General features: G+C 56.7%; 1 protein-coding gene across 1 annotated transcript; it reads left to right on the forward strand.

Moving 5' to 3' along the window:
* The first annotated feature begins 3,384 nt into the window (after positions 1-3,384).
* On the forward strand, positions 3,385-19,660 carry Gna11 (G protein subunit alpha 11). The gene is made up of 7 exons (XM_032907126.1): positions 3,385-3,780; positions 13,221-13,405; positions 14,839-14,993; positions 15,695-15,823; positions 16,856-16,985; positions 17,069-17,222; positions 17,326-19,660. The coding sequence occupies exons 1-7, from the start codon at positions 3,645-3,647 to the stop codon at positions 17,514-17,516; spliced, it is 1,080 nt and encodes a 359-aa protein (XP_032763017.1). The 5' UTR covers positions 3,385-3,644; the 3' UTR covers positions 17,517-19,660.
* Positions 19,661-20,277: the final 617 nt, after the last annotated feature.

Consider the following 20,277-nt stretch of genomic DNA (forward strand, 5'->3'; position numbering starts at 1 on the left):
GCTCCCAGTTCTCAGCAGGAGGTCTACAGCACAGGCTCAGCTTGGTGGGTTATTATATGTTTCCCTCCTTCCTTCCCTCTCTCCTTCCCTCCTTCCTTCCTTCCCTCCTTCCTTCCTTCCTTCCTTCCCTCCTTCCTTCCTTCCCTCCTTCCCTCCTTCCTTCCCTCCTTCCTTCCCTCCTTCCCTCCTTCCTTCCCTCCTTCCCTCCTTCCTTCCCCCAGACACAGTCTCACTATGTCAACTTGACTGTCCTGGAACTCATTCGCTTAGACTAGCCTTGAACTCAGAGACCTACCTGCCTCTGCTTCCCAAGCTCTACAAGGTGGCACCACTGAGGGCCACATGGCTGTCTGTGGCACTTGCTGACACTAAAGACCATATGAAGGCCATGCTCTGTGCTCCCAACTGTAAAGGGCTACTTTTGCAGTGTGCACAGTTGAGGGGAAGGAACATGGAAGACTTTGGCGACAACCCCTACTCCCCATCCTACCCCTGAAAGGAATGTAACACACTAGACAGCCATCCACCCAACAGACCTCTTAAGAATTGCTAAGGGGTTGGGGATTTGGCTCAGTGGTAGAGCGCTTGCCTAGCAAGCGCAAGGCCCTGGGTTGGATCCCCAGCTCCTAAAAAAAAAAACAAAACAAAAAAAAAAAAAAGAGAGAGAAGACTTGCTAAGGATGCTGAAGTGTAGCTCCCCACCGTTGACAGGCAGAATGCAGGTGGGGATGGACTCGGTTTCTTTAAGGAGCTGGACTTGGGGAGTGTGACCACGCTCCGGTGGGTGCGTAGATGGGCAACACTAACTGGGTTTGTAGGTTTTCCATTTTTCCTTTTCTGTTTTGGAGGGTTACAAGGTTGGGGGTAGACCTGGGAGGGCGGGGAAGTGAGTGTGATCAGGGTAGATGAATATGAAATTCCCAAATAATAATAATAAGAAAAATGGTGTTGGGGGAAAAAGACCCGAGCCACCATGCCCAGTGATTTTCCATTCTTTAATGGCTTGGAGAGTCCCCATGCTTCAGGCTGGGTGTCACTGTCATTGAGAACAGGAATTATCCTGGGTCAGTTTGGAGTGCAGGAATCGACTGCCCAAACCGGCTGAGGCAGGAGGAAGCTGCAGTCCAGGTCCGCCTGCTTTCCAGAGCCCCAGTGTATCCTTCCTCGGTGACACAGGCACTTGGCTGTGGATGTGCTCACCCACGTGGAGGCCATCCGTTATCCTCCATTGTGGCTCCCTGCTTCTTCGCCCTGGGCCAGGGTATCTCATCAACTCCAGTTTGCTAGGCCATGCGCACCCGGATTTACCAGTCTCTGCCTCAGTGCAGGGGGAGGGGGTGGGGTCACCAGCATGCACAGCCATCTGTAGGTGTTGTATTGGAACTCAGGTCCCCATGCTCGCCTAGAAAGCTCTCTTAGGAGCTGAGCTTCTCCCTGCCCCCCTTTCTGACAGGGTTTCTCTGTGTAGCCCTAGCTGTCCTGAAACTCACAAGAGAACCAACTGCCTCTGCCTCCAGGGTGCGGGGATTAAAGGCGTGAACCACTGTCTGGATACTTGGAACCCTTTCTTGGTGACAATTTACCAAGTGATGATCTCTAACCCATGAACCCAAACAGAGCAGATCATAGGGGCTGGAGGGTCAGGATGGCTCAGTGGTTACAGTACCCTCTGTCCCTTGTAGAGGACCCAGGTTCAGTTCCCAGCATCCACGAGGGGGTCACGGCTGCCCCTAACTCCAGCTCCAAGGATGTGGCGCCCTCACAGACATGAATGCAGGGAAAACATCAGATCACATAAAATAAGATTAAATTATTTTAAGAAAAGGGAACTAGGTATGCACACAAAGATAAATGTGATCGGGCACGATGGCACATGCCTGTGACCTCAGCACTGGTATGGTCAAGGCTCAAGGGGTTGTGGCCCTGAGCTGAAAGAGGAACTTTGACCTCACTGGGCCACACGGGAGCCCCTTGTCTGTGCCGTGAACTCCTGGGGTGGGGACAGAGGCCCAGATAGGAGAGTTTCGGCGGATAATGCTATAACCCCAATCAACTAGTAAACGGAGACTTTGACCCTCCCCTCGCCGCCTTATCTCAAGGCTGGGCGGTCAGGCAGGGACGGGGACAGGAACACATGCAGCACAGCCCTGGCTTTTAAGTTGCCTTTGTTATTAATGCACCGACTGAGCACTGACTGGAAGGTGGGAAAACACTTCTCAGGTTTGTGAGTTAGTTCACCCTTAGGGGACTCAGATTGGCCCCCCCCAACAGGGAGCTTACCTGCCTGGGCCGTGGGGGGGTCCCAGGTTCCACCCCAGCACTGTAAGACAGCAAACATCACGCATGGCGTTCACATGTATAGCAGCAGAGGTTGGTGCTTGGTATACAGCAGGCAGACTGTTAATGCTTATTCCTCAGCTGCCAGGAGCCTGATTGACAGCAGGGTCTCCATAACTATCTATATACAAACTACATATAATGTCTGGTATACAGCAGGCACAGCATTCATGTTTGGCACACGTCGTAATATGTGAAAAACACCCAGTTTATATACCCTATACTGAAGGTGACAGTTTCATATGCGTGTTCCCTTGAAGCCTGGTATACAGTAGATGTGATATTAATACCTGAGCTACAGCAGGCTGCCGCATCAACGCATACTCTCCAGCAAGCGTTTTGTTCATACTTGTTACTTGCGTGATATTCGGCGAGTGCTGCACGGATGTACTGTATACAGTAGGACAGGCCTGCTTAAGAATGGATGAGCGAGGGCTAGAGAGATGGCTCAGTGGTTAAGAGCTCTGACTGTCCTCTTCCAAAGGTCCTGAGTTCAATTCCCAGCAACCACGTGGTGGCTCACAACCATCTGTAATGGGATCTGATTCCCTATTCTGGTGTGTCTGAAGACAGCCATATACATTAAATAAATAATATTTAAAATTTTAAAAAGGAATGGATGAGCGACCCAGGTCAGGGCGTTTTCTCACATCCACAGACGGTGATGGCTTCTGTGGGCGCTCCCTCCAGGTGAAAATTGCAGACTCTCTTCTGGCCTCGCGTTCCCAGCACAGCTTCGGGGAGCCGAGAGGAACCGAGAGGAGCCGAGAGGAGCCGAGCGCAACCGAGAGCAACCGAGCGGTGCCTCCCCGAGCCGAAAAGAGCCGAGTGTAGCCGAGCGGCACTTCCCCGAGCCGAGAAGAGCTTCGCTTCCCGAAAGGAACCGAAATCGGGCGGCCGAGTCCTCCCCATTCCCACAATGCTCGGCGTCCGCGCCCAGCTGCGGACCGCTCAACCCCTTCCCACGTCGACGCAACCCAAGGCGCGCCTGCGCTGCGCCCTCCAGACCCCGCCCCCGAGTAGCGAGGCTCCGCCTCCGGGCGATTCTAGAGTCCTGTCCCTGCGGCGCGCGCGCGCGCAGCCTTGCGGCCCCTCCCATTGGCCGCGCCGCCTGCCCGTCGCGGGGCCCGTGGCAGCGCTTCAGGTCGTCGGGCGCCGGCGCTCGGTGGCGACGGCTGCGGGTGGCGGCAGCGGCGGCGGCTGCGCTGCACGGCGCGGACGGTGGACGCGCCTCTGGGGCCGGGCCAGGCCTTCGGGGAACTGGGACGAGGCAGGGCCGTGCCGGCGGCGGCCGGGGGACCGCGACGATGACTCTGGAGTCCATGATGGCGTGTTGCCTGAGCGACGAGGTGAAGGAGTCGAAGCGCATCAACGCGGAGATCGAAAAACAGCTGCGGCGAGACAAGCGCGACGCCCGGCGCGAGCTCAAGCTGCTGCTTCTCGGTGAGCTACGTCTCCGAGCTGTGGGACCTCTGTCACTGGGACCGGGTGGGTGCACGGGGCATCCGGGCCTTGCCGGGGTCTCCGCGCGCGCAGGGCGCTGTACCCGCCGCGGTCTCTGGTCTCCGGCTAGTAGCGCGCGGTGACAGCGGGGCGCGACCCCTCCAGACCACTGCCCACGGCCGGTCGGGCCACCCCGGGTGTCCTCGGGGCAACTGGTCAGCGCGTCCTGCAGCGGTCAGCCCTTCCGGGATTGCTGCACCCTGAGCGGTGCAGGTGGCTTGGGCCTGTGGTGGCCAGCTTCTTCCATGTGGTCTCCTGGGCTTAGCCTGTGCGACCCTTTGTGGCCAGCCTCTGTTATCCAGGCCTTGGATTCATTCGGGGTCAGCCTCCTGCCTCTGATATCCGAGGCGAGTTGGCCACGTCGGACCCCAGGGCCCTGGGAGACTTGCTTTCTGTCACTCCTGAGAATTCTTGCACAGAGCTTGCCCCTGGCCCTGCTGCACCAAGTAGACTCTCATTTCCATTGTCCCTAGATCGCCTCGGGTGAACCCTTTAAGCTGTCTTGCCCCCCATGTTACCCCTTTGGCTTCCAGATTCCCCAAGACAGTTCCCAAGGGTTACACCCTCTTCTCAACCTCCAAAGGGTCCTGCTTTGCTCTTGGCTTGTTCTTTTCCTGGGTACTCCCCAGTCTCCCTCCGTGTTCCTTCCATAGAGCCTCTGAATTCTTCCACATTGGAGCTGGGTGCAGGAGAGTGGGTGGCTTTTCTTCTTTGGGCTTCTGTTGCGCCTGAGCTCAGTAGGTTGACAGCAGTCAGCCTTGCAGGCTCCCTTCCCCTGTCCTGCCTCCTGGGGGTCGTCTCCCCAGCCCACCCACCCTAGGGAACTCAACATATGTCTGTCACTCCCTGGAGTTCTGACTCCTCAAGGCCCACCTGTTGCTGGGAGCCAGGGAGCCAAGGTCCTCTTGTTGTCACCCTAAATAAGAGCCCAAAATGAGGGCAGGGTGGCCTGGGCCCTGCGGGGGTTTACAAAACAGACTGGGCAGCTCTGCCTGCCCCTCCCAGCTCCCTGGTGAGCTGCAGTCCAGGGACCCAAGACAAAGGGTGGCCTTGGAGAACCTGAGGAAAGGACTGTGGGAGCCTTTGACTAGAAGGGATGGAGGGCAGTGACAGTTGAACTGTCCCATGGGAGGGGTCAGCACATGTTCTCTTCTGTTGCTTTGGCCCATGTGGTTCTCAGGGTCATGGGGCCTTGGTTCCTTCTCCCCAAGATGGTGGGATTCCTCAAAATCTATGCAGATTTCCAGGAAGGGAGGGATAAGAAGAGGACAGAGCAGTCCAGAGCAAACAGCAGTGGCCCCAGGGTAGCCATCTAGGGGGCACAGTGTGGCCCTAGCTGACCTTTGTAGAGGTTCAGCAGCTTTCTGGTGGGCTCAGTGGTAGAAGCTGCCAGGTAAGGGTGACATTGGGTGACTGAGCCCAGCTCTGTTCTGTCTCCAAAGCTGGCTTTGAAGTCCCCTCGGATTCAGGAGTGCTCCCTGGCCCTCTGTGCTGTGACCTGGCTAAGCTGACCAGCAGCTAAAGGGCCTTGCATTGACCTGCACACAGCACCATGCCTCTACCCTAGGTGACTGGATTCTTAGCTGCCACCTGTGCCCTCAGGGCACCTGTCTGCAGTCACACCCTTTCCACAGGAGTCTGGGAATTACTTTACAAGAGCAGAAGGATAAAGGGAGGCAGGAGTGAGCTTTGGGCACTGCTCAGGTCTTGCTGTGAGGGCTTCCTGGAGGAGGTAACCATGACCTTGGTTCTCTGGCAGTTTGTTTGTTCCAGGTATTGGGGGTGGCGGTTCTGTGAGACCTGCTCCAACCTCCTGCCTGCAGCCTCCCGGTCGCACTGTCCCTCATTTCACATCAGCTGTCTGGATAGGGTGGAGACCCTGTGCCCCACTGCCTGAGGTGGAAGCAGGCCAGGATTGCTGTCCTGGAGCCCCGCCCTCCGGAGCAGGCAGGGTTCCCGCCACATACCCTGAGTGGTCCCTTTGGGGAGAGCCCCACTCTGTGTACAGGATTCTGACCTCTTTGTCCAGGTTTGAAGCCACCACCCTCATACTGGGACTGCATCTGTGAGGAACGGTCCAGTCTGGGAGTAGGTTTTGTGTTCTGTCCTGTTCTGCCAGTCCCTGTGTGTCCTGGAGAGAGTGTTCAGCCAGGCAGACAGTTGACTACTGGCTTGTTCTCAGGGTGGGCGTCCTGGTCACTGCAGGGTAATGAGCTGCATCCCTAGACATCACTCAGTGTACCCAGGCTTAGACACCCCACCTCGAGCCATCCATGGTGGTAACTGATATAAAATAACCTGCAGAACTAACTGGAGGCCAGTGCAGGTTCTCAGAGCTGAGGCTACACAGGACTGTGTGCCCCTTTCCTGTAGGGTGACACTCAGGTGGCTCAAGTAGTGAGCAGTGATGGTATGGGACTAGCAGGAGTGGCCTTTCCGGCTGACACAGATTCCAGCTCCACTCTCAGTACAGCTGTTCAGACATCCCAGTGGCTCAGACTCTGCAGACCCTAGGGGCCTCTGCCTCCCTGTGTGGCTCCAGGCTGGGGCAGAGCAGTGCTGTCACTGGGGAGCCAGGCTCCCAGAACTCTCGCTTGGAAATCCCTGTCCCTTAGGCTGGGCAGGGCTGGGCCCGGCTTTCTAAATAAAGCAGGAGGTTGGCTCCCAGCTTCCTGTCCCGAGCCCGTGGGCTGGGCGGCCAAAGGCCGGGGATCCGGCGGGGGTGGCCCAAGGGTTGGGCCTGACTTCTGCCCTGGGAAGGAGGCCTCAGCTGGCTCCCTGCTTGTTGCTTCTGTCTCCAGACCCTGGTGGCTTCAGGTCATCCCTAGAGGCCAAGGATGCACCGCCCCTCCCCTATGAGGTCCTTAACTGATTCCTAGCAAGACATATTCCATCCCCAGCACCACACAAACCAGGTGTTTAGGGTGCAGGCCGGGGTGCAGGCAGGAAGATCAGGAGTTCAAGATCATCTCAGGCTATATAGGGAGTTTGAGCCCAGCCTGGGCAACATAAGACCCTGTCTCCAAAGGAGGGAACAGGTTGTGTCTCTGAGGACTTGGAGTTTCCACCAGCACAGTGCTGTCCCCACTCTGGTGAGGCCTATCCTGAGTCTAAAGTGCTGGAGCAGTGGTGACCTGCATGGGTTTGCCTTTTTCTCTACAGAGGACCCTCTTGCTCCAGCGGGCACACAGTACCGGTGGCTCTGCCACGGACAGGCTGTGTGGCCCTAGGGGCATGGTGAATACAGAGAGCGAGGTCAGCCCTGGGCCCTTTGTGCCCTTTGTCGGCCACTGACTTGGTGCCTTCAGGAGCCACTCAATGTCCCCCGGCGTTCCTGGGATAGGCAGGTGTCATGGAGGGACGGACAGCAGGCTGGGGATACAGCCGAGGCAGGGCAGGGCTGAGTGTCTGCAGGAGCCGAGTTGCATTCCGTGGCCCTGTACAGTGCACAGCATGTAGATGACCAAGTGCGAACAGGGCGGGGCTTCACCGCTCAGCATCCCCGCTCTCCTATGTAGCCACCATGTTTGCAGGTCCATGCCTCAGTTTCCCTAGGGCTAGGTGGCTTTAGAGCTGGGGTGCCTGTGTCCACTCATTGCTGGGGATGTTTTTGCTGTTTCCTTGGTGGCTGCACCATCACACACGGGCCTCTTCTTAGTGTGAGTGCCGGGCACATTGTTCCTGATTGTTCCCTGCAGGCCATTGTGCAGCATCTCCACCCTCTACCCACTGTGCCAGGACTCCCCCCGCCCCCAGTGTGATGGTCACACCTGTCCTCAGCATGCTTCTGGGCTGGAATCAAGGCACCCATTGTCCCCATGCTGTGGCCCCTGCTTGGCACAGGGCACCCACACTGTAGGCTGTGCTGTTCTTATGGGCTGCCCTTTGGCCAATGGAATCAACTGCCTGCTGTGTACAAGGGACAACCTGGGCAACCCCACAGGCCCTCAGCCAGAGGGATGGGACATGCTATGGGCTGTGTGTGAGGCAGCGTGGCACTCACTACAGTGTGCCCTGCACTCTGCTGTGTCCTTGGAGACTCCACACCAGTACCCATAGCAGTGTCCCTAGATCTGTGCTCAGGGTGTCATGCTGCCAACTGCAAGGGTTCTCTGTCTTTATTAGAGCATGGTGCCAGTGTCCCCAGACTCCCCCTCTGCAGGGGACTGACCACACTGGCTTCTGGGTCACCACAAGGTCTGAGGGTGGCTGAGTGACAGAATGTGGTCACTCTAGGGGACAGGGTGATGTTGCTCATGGCCATCCTCCAGGTCATGGCTCCACATGGTCAGCAGTGGTCCCCTGCCTTGGGTAGCTGCCTTCAGAGTTGGGCCTGCCCACCATTGACAGCGCTGACCCCAGGCCTGGCATGGCAGTGTCACTAAGGCTGGTGGGGACAGCCCTTGTCATGGGTGTCAGCACAGCTCTGTAATGAGGGCTGACATACCAAGGTCTGCACTCACCCTAGTAACCTGGTTTGTGCCCACAGGTGTCCAGAAGGGCCAGTGGTGGACACAGGGGACTGGCACAGCACTGTGGACTCAGGAGCCTGACAGCATCTTTGAGTGTTACAGGGGAGGGGACCCGGGGGCCTTGCCTAGAGGAGGAACAGGGTTTTGTTTTCTGCCTTGTAGCCTGAGCTGGCCCACAGCCCCTCCTTTACAGCGGGTGGTGACCTTAAGTTTGAGTCTCCTGCGTCCACCTGGAGCCGGTGCTGGGGTGACAGGTTCTCCCCTGAGCCAGGTGTATGGAGTGCTGGAGATGGGACTCGGTGCCCAGTGGGTACTCTACCCCTCAGCTGCTGCTGAGGTTTCTTGAGCCTGGGGCCCATTCTGTAGCCCACGCTGGTTTCACACTTCCCACACACAGTGCAGGTTTGCTCCACACCTTCCCTCCAGAGGTGTAAATCAGGGAGGCCGAACCTTCAGACTGCCTGGGTGTGGTGCATGCCTTTGATCCCAGCACTGAGGAGGCAGAGCCAGGTAGACCTGTGAGTTCTGGGTCAGCCTGGGCTACAGAGTGAAATCCTGTCCAAAAAGGATCTTGAACGAAACCTTCCACCAGGTGGACAAGCAAACCTTTGCAGTCAACCAGTGTCAGCTATGGACTGAGTCGTGGAGCCTGGTGCCTGTACCGAATGATGTGTGGAGGCAAGGCAAGGTCACAGCAGGCGTCTCTGGTTCTGTGGAGTTTCATAAAGGCCTGTGGTAGCCCAGTGCACCGAGTGCAGCTACTCAGTGAGGTGTAGAAGGCTCACTTTGGCTGCTGTACAGTAGGTGACACACGTCCTATCTATCAGCCACTGGTGTGGCCTGTGGCCCTCTGAGGCCATCAGTGTCCACACCTTGGGCTCCCTGGGAGACTTTGCTACCAGCCTGGAGATAAGATCATGGTGGTAAGTCCAGAGGCTAATGCATGTGGCCTGTGACTGCTGGTGGCAACTGTCACTGGGTAGCTGTGACTTTGATTACCCAGGGCTGTCACGAGACAGGGCCAGGCCTTACAGCCGCAGCACACAGGTGTGCACAGGCCTGTCATCCAGCCACTTCACTGCTCCTTGACTCAGTTCCCTGAAGTGGACCTCAGTGACAGTTCTGTAACTGAGTCTGTGGGTGATGTGGTAGCTTGGGCTCCACACCAGCCCAGAGGTGACACTTCCTCCCCTGACTCTTATTTTAAGTTGGGGTCTGAGTGTCTGAGGCCCACATGGGAGGAGGCGAGCTTGGTAGATACAAGTGTAGCTCTGCCTCCTCCAGGTCCGTGCCTGCTCCCCAGGTCAGGAGGGCTTCCCGGCTCACCTTCCCTCACTACACTGCAGGTTCTGCCACCTGCAGCCATCTGGCCACCTTGTGGGGCAGCGCTGACTCCCATACTGCCTGCATTAAAACACTGAGTCCAGATGTGAGTGCCAGGACAGGGAAACACAGCTCCAGTCTACATGCATCCAACCTCATTCACCCACCTACACAGCTAGCATATATCCACCCACCCACATACCTGTTCATCTATCCATCCATATCTATTCATCCATCCATCCACCCACCCACCCACCACCTATCCACCCACCCAACCACCCACCCATTCACCCAACCACCCACCCATCTATCTAACCACCCATCTACCCTCCCACCTACCCACCCACCAGTCTACCCACCCACCCACTCACCCATCCACCCACCCATCTATCCACCCACCATCTAACCACCCACCCACCCATCTAACCACCCACCCATCCACCCATCCATCTACCCTCCCACCCACCCACCCACCCACCACCCATCCACCCACCCATCTATCCACCCACTCATCTAACCCCCCACCCACCCTTCTAACCACCCACCCATCCACCCATCCATCTACCCTCCCACCTACCCACCCACCCCACCAACCAATCTACCTACCCACTCACCCATCCACCCACCCATCTATCCACTCACCCTCCCACCCACCCACCCACCCACCAATCTACCCACCCACCACCCATCCACCCACCCATCTACCCACACACTACCCACTCACCACCCACTCACCCATCTACCCTCCCACCCATCTACCCACCCACCCATCAATTCTTCTGCCCCCTCACATGTATTCATTTATCCCTTCTTCCAACCATCTGTTTATCCACTGGTCTGACTGCCCCTCCTTTACAGCATCTTCTTCCTTGTCCTGCCATCCTCCTAGGGTGGAGGCTCAGTCCCTCTGTGTCCTCTCGCTCTAGGTGGGAACTCTGAGCAACCTATTTTAGTCTGGCTCGTGGCCACCCTTTCTCGCCGTCTACTTGGTGCTAGCACAGCATGGCCCCTGTTAGTGGTGCAGTGGGCTTGCTGTGTGATCTACCAGCTTCAGCCTTGTCCTCCTCCATGGGTACCTCTGACTTTCAGGGAACACCTGCAGGAGGATGCCTGCAGAACTCCAACATCACAACACCCCAGCACAGATCCTGCTGAGGACTGCAGGGTACATGGCTTCAGTGACTCCAGAGCATGCGTGTATAGTGCTGATGTCAGTCTGTGGACTCGGAGCTTTGAAACAGATTAGTGCTGTCAGACCTCCTAGGAACACCATGCCCAGCATCCTCAGGAAAGGCACCAGCTGGGTGTTCTTTAACTGTTGCTTTGTGATCCATTGATACCCCAGGGTCCTTAGTACTGCCTGCTGCCAGCCCACAGATGAACTGTGACTCCACCCTAAGCAGGCAAGGGATGGGGTATCTGTGGTGAGAGCCAGGAAGAGGGACACTGGCCCTTTTGGCTCCTTAACATCACTCCTGTCTCTGCCCATGGACACTGGGTATCATGTTGGGTCCTAGGCATGACTTGGGTGTGGTGCATGGGGATCCTGAGCCTGTGTCCAGCCCCAGTGCTGGCTGACCAGACATAACAGTGGCAGACTTGGCTTCCAGAGACATGGCCACACATGGTGGCATGGCCCAGCCGGATACTAATCTGAGTTGCACCTTGTCCCTGACACATGCTGTTTGGTTGTAGTCAAGTGCCCCAGGGTGGCCTGAAGCCCAGGCTAGGCAGGCCTAGCTTGTTGACTAGCAGCCTGAGCTCCCGGCCTTCCTTGGTCTGCGCCTGTTGTTGTAGGTGCCCCTTCTCCACCCTGTATTGTGGCTCCTCGTCTTTTGGCAACTGCTTGCCTGCCTGCTGCATCCTCTGGCAATGTGGTTGGCTGAGCTCAGTGGGCCAAGGGCAGCACACTGGGACCTGCTGACTGCAGGCGAGGGCTCACTGACGAGAGAGGTGTGACGCCCATGTTGTCTCTCTGAGCACAACTCACACAAGCGTGGACGTTTTAGTAATTTTTCACGCTTTATTAAACTTTTTAAACCTTGTATGTGTTGGGTTGTGCACATGAGTACAGTGCCTGTGGTGGCCAGAACAGGGTGACAGACATTCTGGAGCTATAATTCCAGCTGCCTGACTTGGGAGATGGGAACCCAACCCAGGTCCTCTGCAAGAGGAGCAAGCCTTACCCCTGAGCCATCTCTTGAGCCTTGGGTTTTAATATTTAAAAGCTGTAACTCCAAAAGAGATATAAACTCTAAGGAGGACTATGCAGGGTGTGGGGAGATTCTAGGTCAGGCTCCACTCCTGACCGCGCCCCTTAGCCCCCTCACTGCGGGGATTCTGGGTGGGGGTTCTGCCTGTGAACGACAACCCTAGTCCTACTTTATACTTGTATTTTATTTTTGGCATGTGTGCATTTATCATGTTTGTGTCCCTACAGATGCGTGTGTGCATATTATGTGGAGGCCAGAGGTTAGCTGTCCCCTCACTTTACTGGGCACAAGTGTGCTCATTCAGCTAGGTCAGCTGTGGAGTCCCTATGTGCCCTAAGCACTGACATTACAGGCGGGCACCCCACCCTCATCTCTCAGGTTTCTTGTGTGCTTGGGCCCCCATGCCGATGCAGCCCTCAGCTGTCAGCTGTGTACACAGATGTGAATGTGTGTAGTAGGCAGGGGCACTCGTGCTGGAGAGTTTTTTCTTTCTTTTCTTTTTTTTTTTTTTTTTCTTTTTTTTTTTTCGGAGCTGGGGACCGAACCCAGGGCCTTGCGCTTCCTAGGCAAGTGCTCTACCACTGAGCTAAATCCCCAACCCCTCTTTCTTTTCTTAAAAGACAGGGTCTCACTATATAGTCCTAGCTAGCCTGAACCTCTGTGTAGACCAGGCTGGCCACGAGACAGTATTGTTGATTGCTGACCTAACACCTGGAGTTTTGGAATTTGGGACCCTTTCAGATTTGGATGTCTCTCATGTCCCCAACATTTGGGACCAGCGTGTGTAGCCTGTAGAGAAGCAGCTTCAGAGCCACAGGCCTAGGGAGTGTCTGCCCACTCTGCAGTTTCTGTGTGGGGTCTTGGGAGAGCCACATGCACAGCAGGTGGCTGTAAGCATGGCCTCAGGCCCACTGCCTAAGGCCTAGCAACCTCTCTTGGTGTAGCCCTGGGCATTTCCCCAGGTGTAGGAGGTGTAGGTAGGGTCCACGCCGAGAGCAGGGTTAGGGTGACCAAGTGAGCACCCTCTATGCAGACTGTATGTGGTGGCTGCACGGTGTCAGAGGGAAATATCAACTGACCTCAGGGGACCATCACGGCTGACACAGAGACTGATGGCAAGGCGCCTGGTGCTGCTGATATCTGAGGGGCTACTGTGCTTTCAGCCATGGATGGGCTCAGACTCAGGGCCTGTCTGCGGCAGCTGGGGAGCAGGTAGCACCCTGAGCTGCACCCCGTGTTGTCAGGTGGGAGGCAAGCAGGATCCCTTGGGTGGGCAAGCTTGCAGTACGTTTGAGGGTGGCTGGTTTATAGTGCCCATAGTAGGTGGGCAGGAGTTTGGGGCTTGAGGTGAAGGCACATAAATGGTCTGCAGGCACTGGCGAGAGCGGGAAGAGCACCTTCATCAAGCAGATGCGCATCATCCATGGTGCCGGCTACTCGGAGGAGGACAAACGCGGCTTCACAAAGCTGGTGTACCAGAACATCTTCACCGCCATGCAGGCTGTGGTGCGCGCCATGGACACGCTCAAGATCCGCTACAAGTATGAGCAGAACAAGGTGAGGGCCGGGCTGGGGCTAAGGGGCGGGGCCTGTGGGCGGGGTCTGCAGGAAGGAACCGCCCCCCCAGAGGGCGGGGCCTAGTAGGGGAGAAGCCGGGAGTACAGCTAAGGACCACTAATGGGAGGGTGCCAACTAGCTGTGGGTGTCAGTATCGCCTGGCCTCCTGCAGACCCGTGCCCATTGGGCTTCACTGTTGCTGTTGTTGCTGCTGCTGCTGCTGCTGCTGAAGTAGTATTTTGAAATAGAGCTATTTATTCTTTGAGAATTTCATGTATTTCGAACTTAGTATTTCTCCTCCCCCACTTTTTCTTGATCCTTCCCAACCAGGCTGTATGTTCTTATTGTGTACATATGTACGTATGTATGTATGTATGTATGATGAGGCTCAGGGTTCTGGCACTTCCCCACCCTTCTGCTTTAGAAACAGGGTCTTCTTGCTCAGGGTCTTCAAGCTCCAGTCTGGTCTGGAACTTTCCATCCCCCTGCCTCCGTCTCCCAAGGGCCAGGGATTGTCTTAAGAACCTTACTCAGATCATGGGGACCTGAGGAGTCCCTGTGTCAAATTGGAGTCCTGTGGTTCTGGGTGTGGATGTATGGGGCACCTTGGCTCACACTTGCCCTGCCCTGGGGTCTGCAGTGTCCTGACAGTGGATGCTGTGTGGCCCCTTTTAGCCTCATGTCCTGTTGGTGTGGGGAGGTGGGTGGGGCCTGGGAAGGTAGGGCTCTTCCCACTTAAAGACAGGCAGGTGTGTGGGAGCTACCCCGCCAGGGCTCAGCAAGGCCCAGGCAGCCCAGTGCATGTTGGGTACTGTGTGAATGGTATAGAGCCACAGACCTTATCAGACTGGGAGCCATGTCTGTTAGTAGCCCAGGACAGAGGCCACCTTAGCAAGGCTACAGAGGAGGGACCCACAGTCAGGCTCTTGGGGGCTGTGTATTCACCGGCCCCTCTGACCTAGAGATGTGGAAGGGCCACCTCCTGGTGCTTTCAGGAAAGGGAGTCGGCCTCAGCTTATGTGTGCCCTGTGCAGCAACTCCCCTTTCTGGGCCTCCAAGGAGCAGGTTCAGGGGCGGACTGGGTTCTTGTGGGTAGAGCACTTGCCTGGCTTGCATGAAGCCTGGGGTTCCATTCCCAGCACAAATAAATCCCAGCACATGGGTGATAGTGGTTGCAGGGTAAGTTGAAGGTCATCCTTGGCTACATCCTTAGGTCAGCCTGGGCTACACAAGACCTTGTTTCAAAATCAGAAAAGTAGAGAAATGGAAATGCAGATCTATGATCATCTCTCCCAGCCCTCACACCCACCCACCCTGAGCGGTCAGAGGCTTTGTCTTCTAGAGACCATGGCTCCCCTCACTGCCCTGCCGGCTCTGTAGGCTCCTTGCTTGACCAGGGTCCCCCAGGAGTTCACAGTCCTGCTCTCCCTCAGGCCAATGCACTCCTGATCCGGGAGGTTGATGTGGAGAAGGTCACGACTTTTGAGCATCAGTATGTGAACGCCATCAAGACACTGTGGAGTGACCCTGGTGTCCAGGAGTGCTACGATCGCAGGCGAGAGTTCCAGCTCTCTGACTCGGCTAAGTAGTGAGTGGGGCTGGCATGCATGGCTGACACAAGAGACATGGATGGGGTCAGAGTGGCCATGACCTAGGCCCAAAGCCTTTCCACAGACTCATCACACACAGGGTTGGCGGGCCAATCAGGGCCAGCACTCCACTCTTCTGCCCAGAACTGGGGGTCCACACAGGGCAGGGCTGGCCTCAGAGAGACCAAGGTGAGGCTTAGAGAGCAGGGGCAACACTCAGGCTTCTCATCTGTCTCATGCCTGGCTGGGAAAAGAGCCCAGTCCTGGCCTGACCAGAGGGCCAACCAGGGCAGTGGAGACTTGAGGACATCTAGGAGACAGTCACAGCTCAGGGGAGCCTGTGATCGAGAAGTTGTTCCAGAGAGTCCCAGCTGATAGGGCACTCAGGACCGAGAAAGGCACCTGCATCAGTAGTGACCGTGAATTGAGCCTTCTGAGGTGTCCCCACGCCGTGGCTCTGGCTGTAGTGGGCCTCACTCTCCAGCTGTCTTTAGCACTGAATCTCTTCTTGCGATCTATTTGAGCCACCGGTGACTCCAGGCCAATGGAGACAGTGTGCTCTCACCACAGCCCGTACACAGCCAGGCCCCAGCCCCTCCAGTGCCAAGTCCCTGTCTGTCTGTGGGTGTGGGGTGCTGTGCCATGTCCCAGGTGCCCACTGGCCCCAGTGGGCTCCTGAGCAGATACCTCTCCATTGTAGCTACTTGACGGACGTGGACCGCATCGCTACAGTAGGCTACCTGCCCACCCAGCAGGATGTGCTGCGGGTACGTGTGCCCACAACTGGCATCATCGAGTACCCGTTTGACCTGGAGAACATCATCTTCAGGTGATGGTCTGAGCTCTGTGAGGCCTCAGGGAGCTGGCGGGAAGAGTGTGCAGGCTCCACTGTGACAAGAGGGTGGGCGGCAGCAGGGACCCTGAGACTTAGAGTGGGGCTTTATGGACTCTGGTTGAGGAACCTGTCAGGGCCCCTCCCTGGGACCCCTGTGAACCTGAAGAACACAAGACAAACCCTGGAGATGCATGGGGATCGGGACGGGTGTGCTTTGCTCCACTGAGAACTTTCTCATGGACTCAAGAGGGCCAGGGTCAGACAGGAGGAGGTCAGGGCAGATTACGTGACAGTTGCCCCAGCTCCCCCTCACCCTCCCCAGTGTCTAGTGGTGGCCACTGTCCTCCAGTCTTTGGCCTAAAGGCGTGTTGTACCATCTCTGCTCCCTCTTTCCTTAATCTTTTTTGTGAGGCTCCCAGTGGCACCATGATGCTGACCCCAGGGCAGAAACCTGTTCCTATTCACAGCCTTTCCCAGGCGGCCATGCGTGTGAGCCTTCCACGTCCATCACTCCCTTTTCCTCGATTCCCTGGGTGGCCTCTCAGGCACGTGCTCCCTCAGCACTGATGCCGCATCTCCCCAGAAGAGTGTCCATGCCCCCAGCCTCCCAGCCGGGTGTTCCCCCCTTGGTCACCACAGCTACTCCAGGGAGGGCAGAGACTGTGGGGCATAGTTTGGGACCACGTGGCCTGTGACCTCAAGTCTTGGCAGTGTGTGGCCAGGTGAGCAGCCTCGTGGCCCTCAGGCCTCTAGCAAGGAAGTCCACAGGCAGAGGCTTTCACTGTTCTCGCACTTGATGCCAGCAACACGAGTGGTAGGGAAATGTTGTGCGCCCCGACCTGCGCAGTAGTGTGTGGTCAGGAGCGATGTGGAGGTGAATAGGCAAACACTGCCCTCTGTCTGTACAAGGCCCTTGAGCATTTACAGAAACACCAGCCAGGTCATCCTGGCCTGCAGCCACCCGGGCCCTTAGGGATGGGGACGGATTGCAGGCAGTGTCTAGAGTGGCTTGCCATCTCTCCCTAGGATGGTGGATGTGGGCGGGCAGAGGTCAGAGCGCAGGAAGTGGATCCATTGCTTTGAGAATGTCACGTCCATCATGTTCTTGGTGGCATTAAGCGAGTATGACCAGGTCCTGGTGGAGTCGGACAACGAGGTGAGGCAGGGACACACTCGGGGGCTGGCAGGGCTGGGGCAGGCAGGGCATGAGTAGCCCCTCACACAGTGTGTCTGCTCTAGAACCGCATGGAGGAGAGCAAGGCCCTGTTCCGCACAATCATCACCTACCCCTGGTTCCAGCACTCGTCTGTGATCCTCTTCCTCAACAAGAAGGACCTTCTGGAAGACAAGATCCTGCACTCACACTTGGTCGACTACTTCCCCGAGTTCGATGGTGAGCACTGTCCCAGGTCCCCACTCTCACCCCAAGGCCTGGATGCCACCAGGGTGGGTGCCCTGGAGGCCGCTCACCAAACCACTCCTCTTCCTGCCTGCAGGGCCACAGAGGGACGCACAGGCCGCCCGCGAGTTCATTCTGAAGATGTTTGTGGATCTGAACCCCGACAGCGACAAGATCATCTACTCCCACTTCACCTGCGCCACCGACACCGAGAACATCCGCTTCGTGTTTGCTGCCGTGAAGGACACCATCCTGCAGCTGAACCTGAAGGAGTACAATCTGGTGTGACCGACTGCGGCACCGCCAGGGCCAGCATCGGTCACCCAGCCAAGGGACCTGGGCATAGGGGACTGGGGCTCGCCTCTCTTCTTGCTCACTTCTGTCCCTGTCCCTCAAGGGCAGAGTGGCCTCTTTTTGGCCTTGATTCCATGTGGCTTGAGGGTTTTTTTTTTTCCTAGAAAACAAAAAACAACAAAAAGAAAAAAGACGTGACCAACAGTGTGCCCTCCCCCAAAGACACCCCACAGCCACGGGCTACTGAGATCAGGGCCACTGCAGCCCCAGCCCATGGTCCTGAGTTCAACTCCTCCCCCAGGAGGCTGGAGGCTTGGGGACCACGGACTATCCCTTTTCTAAGTTATTGATGTCCCATTCGCCCTCAGGGTCTGCACCCTCTCTGCTCCCTAGACTCCAAGAAGTGGGGGTGGGCGGCCCCATGCCCACCCTGGGAAGTGCCTAATCGTTTGTGTTTTGTTTTTGTTTTTGAAGAAAAGAGAAATATTCTCCACTCTGACTTGGCAGGCAGGTGATACACTGCAGGGTCTAGTGACCATAACCCCCGTGTACCCCTGCTACAGGCAAGGCCTGGCCTTTGGTGAAGTGGGGATGGGGGAATTAAGTCCCCAAACACCCACTGCTCGCTGGCTTGCCTAGGAAAGGCCCTGGGAACCCTGAGGGGCTACGTAGAGTTGGGCGGCTGGAGGGGCTGCCCAAGTCTATGTGGCTCAGCAAGGCCCACCCCACACAGCCCAGTCAGAGCGGGGTCCACAGGGGTCTCTTCCAAGTATTCTCAGGTCCGTACCCAGACACGGGTAGTGGCCTCACCCCACACACTGGTCCCTAGCCTTAGTCACTGCACCATGCCTGGTGCATCCTAAACTAGAGGGCCAGCGTGTAGCAAGTGATGGCTGCGGCCAGAGAGGACACAGGCAGCCCCTGCTGCTCATAGACACTACAGTGTTTGTCTGTCTGTTTGTCTGTCAGAAACCAGAGGGCCAGCGTATAGCAGGTGATGGCCACAGCCAGAGAGGACACAGGCAGCCCCTGCTGCTCATAAACACTACAGTGTGTGTCTGTCTGTCTGTCTGTCCGTCAGATTTTTCTTTACTTTTGCACGTGCGCTCTGGGCTTGGATATCCAGCCATGCCTTTGTCCTGCCTGCCAAGCTGGGCTCCAGGCCCCAGAGTGTCCACTCAGACACATGCCAGTCTGGGCAGGTGGCTACATTGCTCTCCCAGGCAGAAGGGAACAAAGGACCAGTGGACATGACAGCCCTAGGATATGATGGGTGGCTATGATGATCACCCACATTCCTGGCCTCCAGCCCATGGATTCCCCCCGCCTTCCCACACCAGGCCCCTCTCCTGTCTCCAGTTGAGGGTCCAGTCTTGTGCCATCCCACCCACTGCAGAGCTGAAGGCTGTCAGGGTCCTCCTGGCCACCCACAGACTTCTTGGGGAATCCAGGGCCTCACAGCAGGCATCCGTGCTACACAGTGGGAAGAGAAATTGGGACTGTACAGGTGTCTGAGGGCTGGAGCACCCCAGGCCAGCAAAGTGTTACCCATTTTTGAGCAGTGTGTGCCAAGTGCGCTGGGCCATGGTGGCCACAGCCAAAGCGCTGGGGCAGCAACCAGCTCACCCGAGTGGTGGATGGCCGGTTCTGCCCAGGGGAACTGTGCCATACAGGTCAGGGTGGGGACCCCAGCCTCCCTACTTCTGACTCGATCCTCACCAAGGGATGGCCCAATTGCAGGGGACACGCTGGTTTTTTGTGTCCACCTTGGTGCACTGGGAGTGCCAACCACCATCCAGCACCCGGTCCAGGGAGCCCAGGCCGGGCCTGTGGTGGCTGACAGCAGCTGCTGTGACCCTTGTATATTACACAGTCCTGATTTCAAACTTCAGCCTATTTAAGAGAACACTTAAAACACTGTTTTTAACCCTTGTCCTTTGTGAAGCATGTTCCTGTGTGAGGGGAGGCTCAGGCACCCGACCGAGTGCCAGGCTTCTACAGGCCCTTGGCCCTGGGCGCCAGGGTGTGAGCAGCAGGTCAGGGTCCTGACCCCTTAACCCAGAGGGTCTTGCTGAAGCCACCTTTTCATATCTTTCTCTTGAATTCTGTTTTAAATCGGAATAAATTTTGTTCCTAAACTCTGGCTCCCTTGGGACTGTTATTAAAGTGTGGGGGTGGGAAGTGGGGTCAGAGCAAGCTTAAACCCGAGGCACCTCTGACGTCACCCAGCATCACCTGATCAACCCTGTGCCTCTGCCATGAAACATTAGGTCCCCTGTGCTGCTCACCAGGACGGGGAGCCCTTGCCAGGTCCCCAACTCCTGCTACAGGACTTTAGGCCAGCGATTCTCCATCCCCAGCTGCCACCGTTGTGGGGGGTGGGGAAGGCCGACCTGGGGAAACTGCATGAGTGGGTAGGGTGCTTGCCACCCAAACAGGAAGACCTGGGTTCAACCCTGTCCTTTGGAGCGGTCCTGAGGCCCCAGCACTGAGGACACACAGACACGCAGGCCCACAGAGCTTGCTGGTCGCCAATTTGACCAGTCCATGAACTAAGTTCAGAGTTTGTCTCAAAGATCAAGGTGGAGAACAATTGAAGATACCGATGGTCTCCACGGGCGCACACACGAAAAGTGAAAAAAAAAGTGCTCAGTGGCATGAAGTTCAGTCCTACAGCTGTCCACCAGTCCCCAGCACCAACTTCAGAGCATTCCACCTCGGTAGTGAAGTCTGTCCCCATTCAGCACCCACACTC

Source organism: Rattus rattus, chromosome 1 (genome assembly GCF_011064425.1).
Source record: "Rattus rattus isolate New Zealand chromosome 1, Rrattus_CSIRO_v1, whole genome shotgun sequence".
NCBI lineage: Eukaryota > Metazoa > Chordata > Mammalia > Rodentia > Muridae > Rattus > Rattus rattus.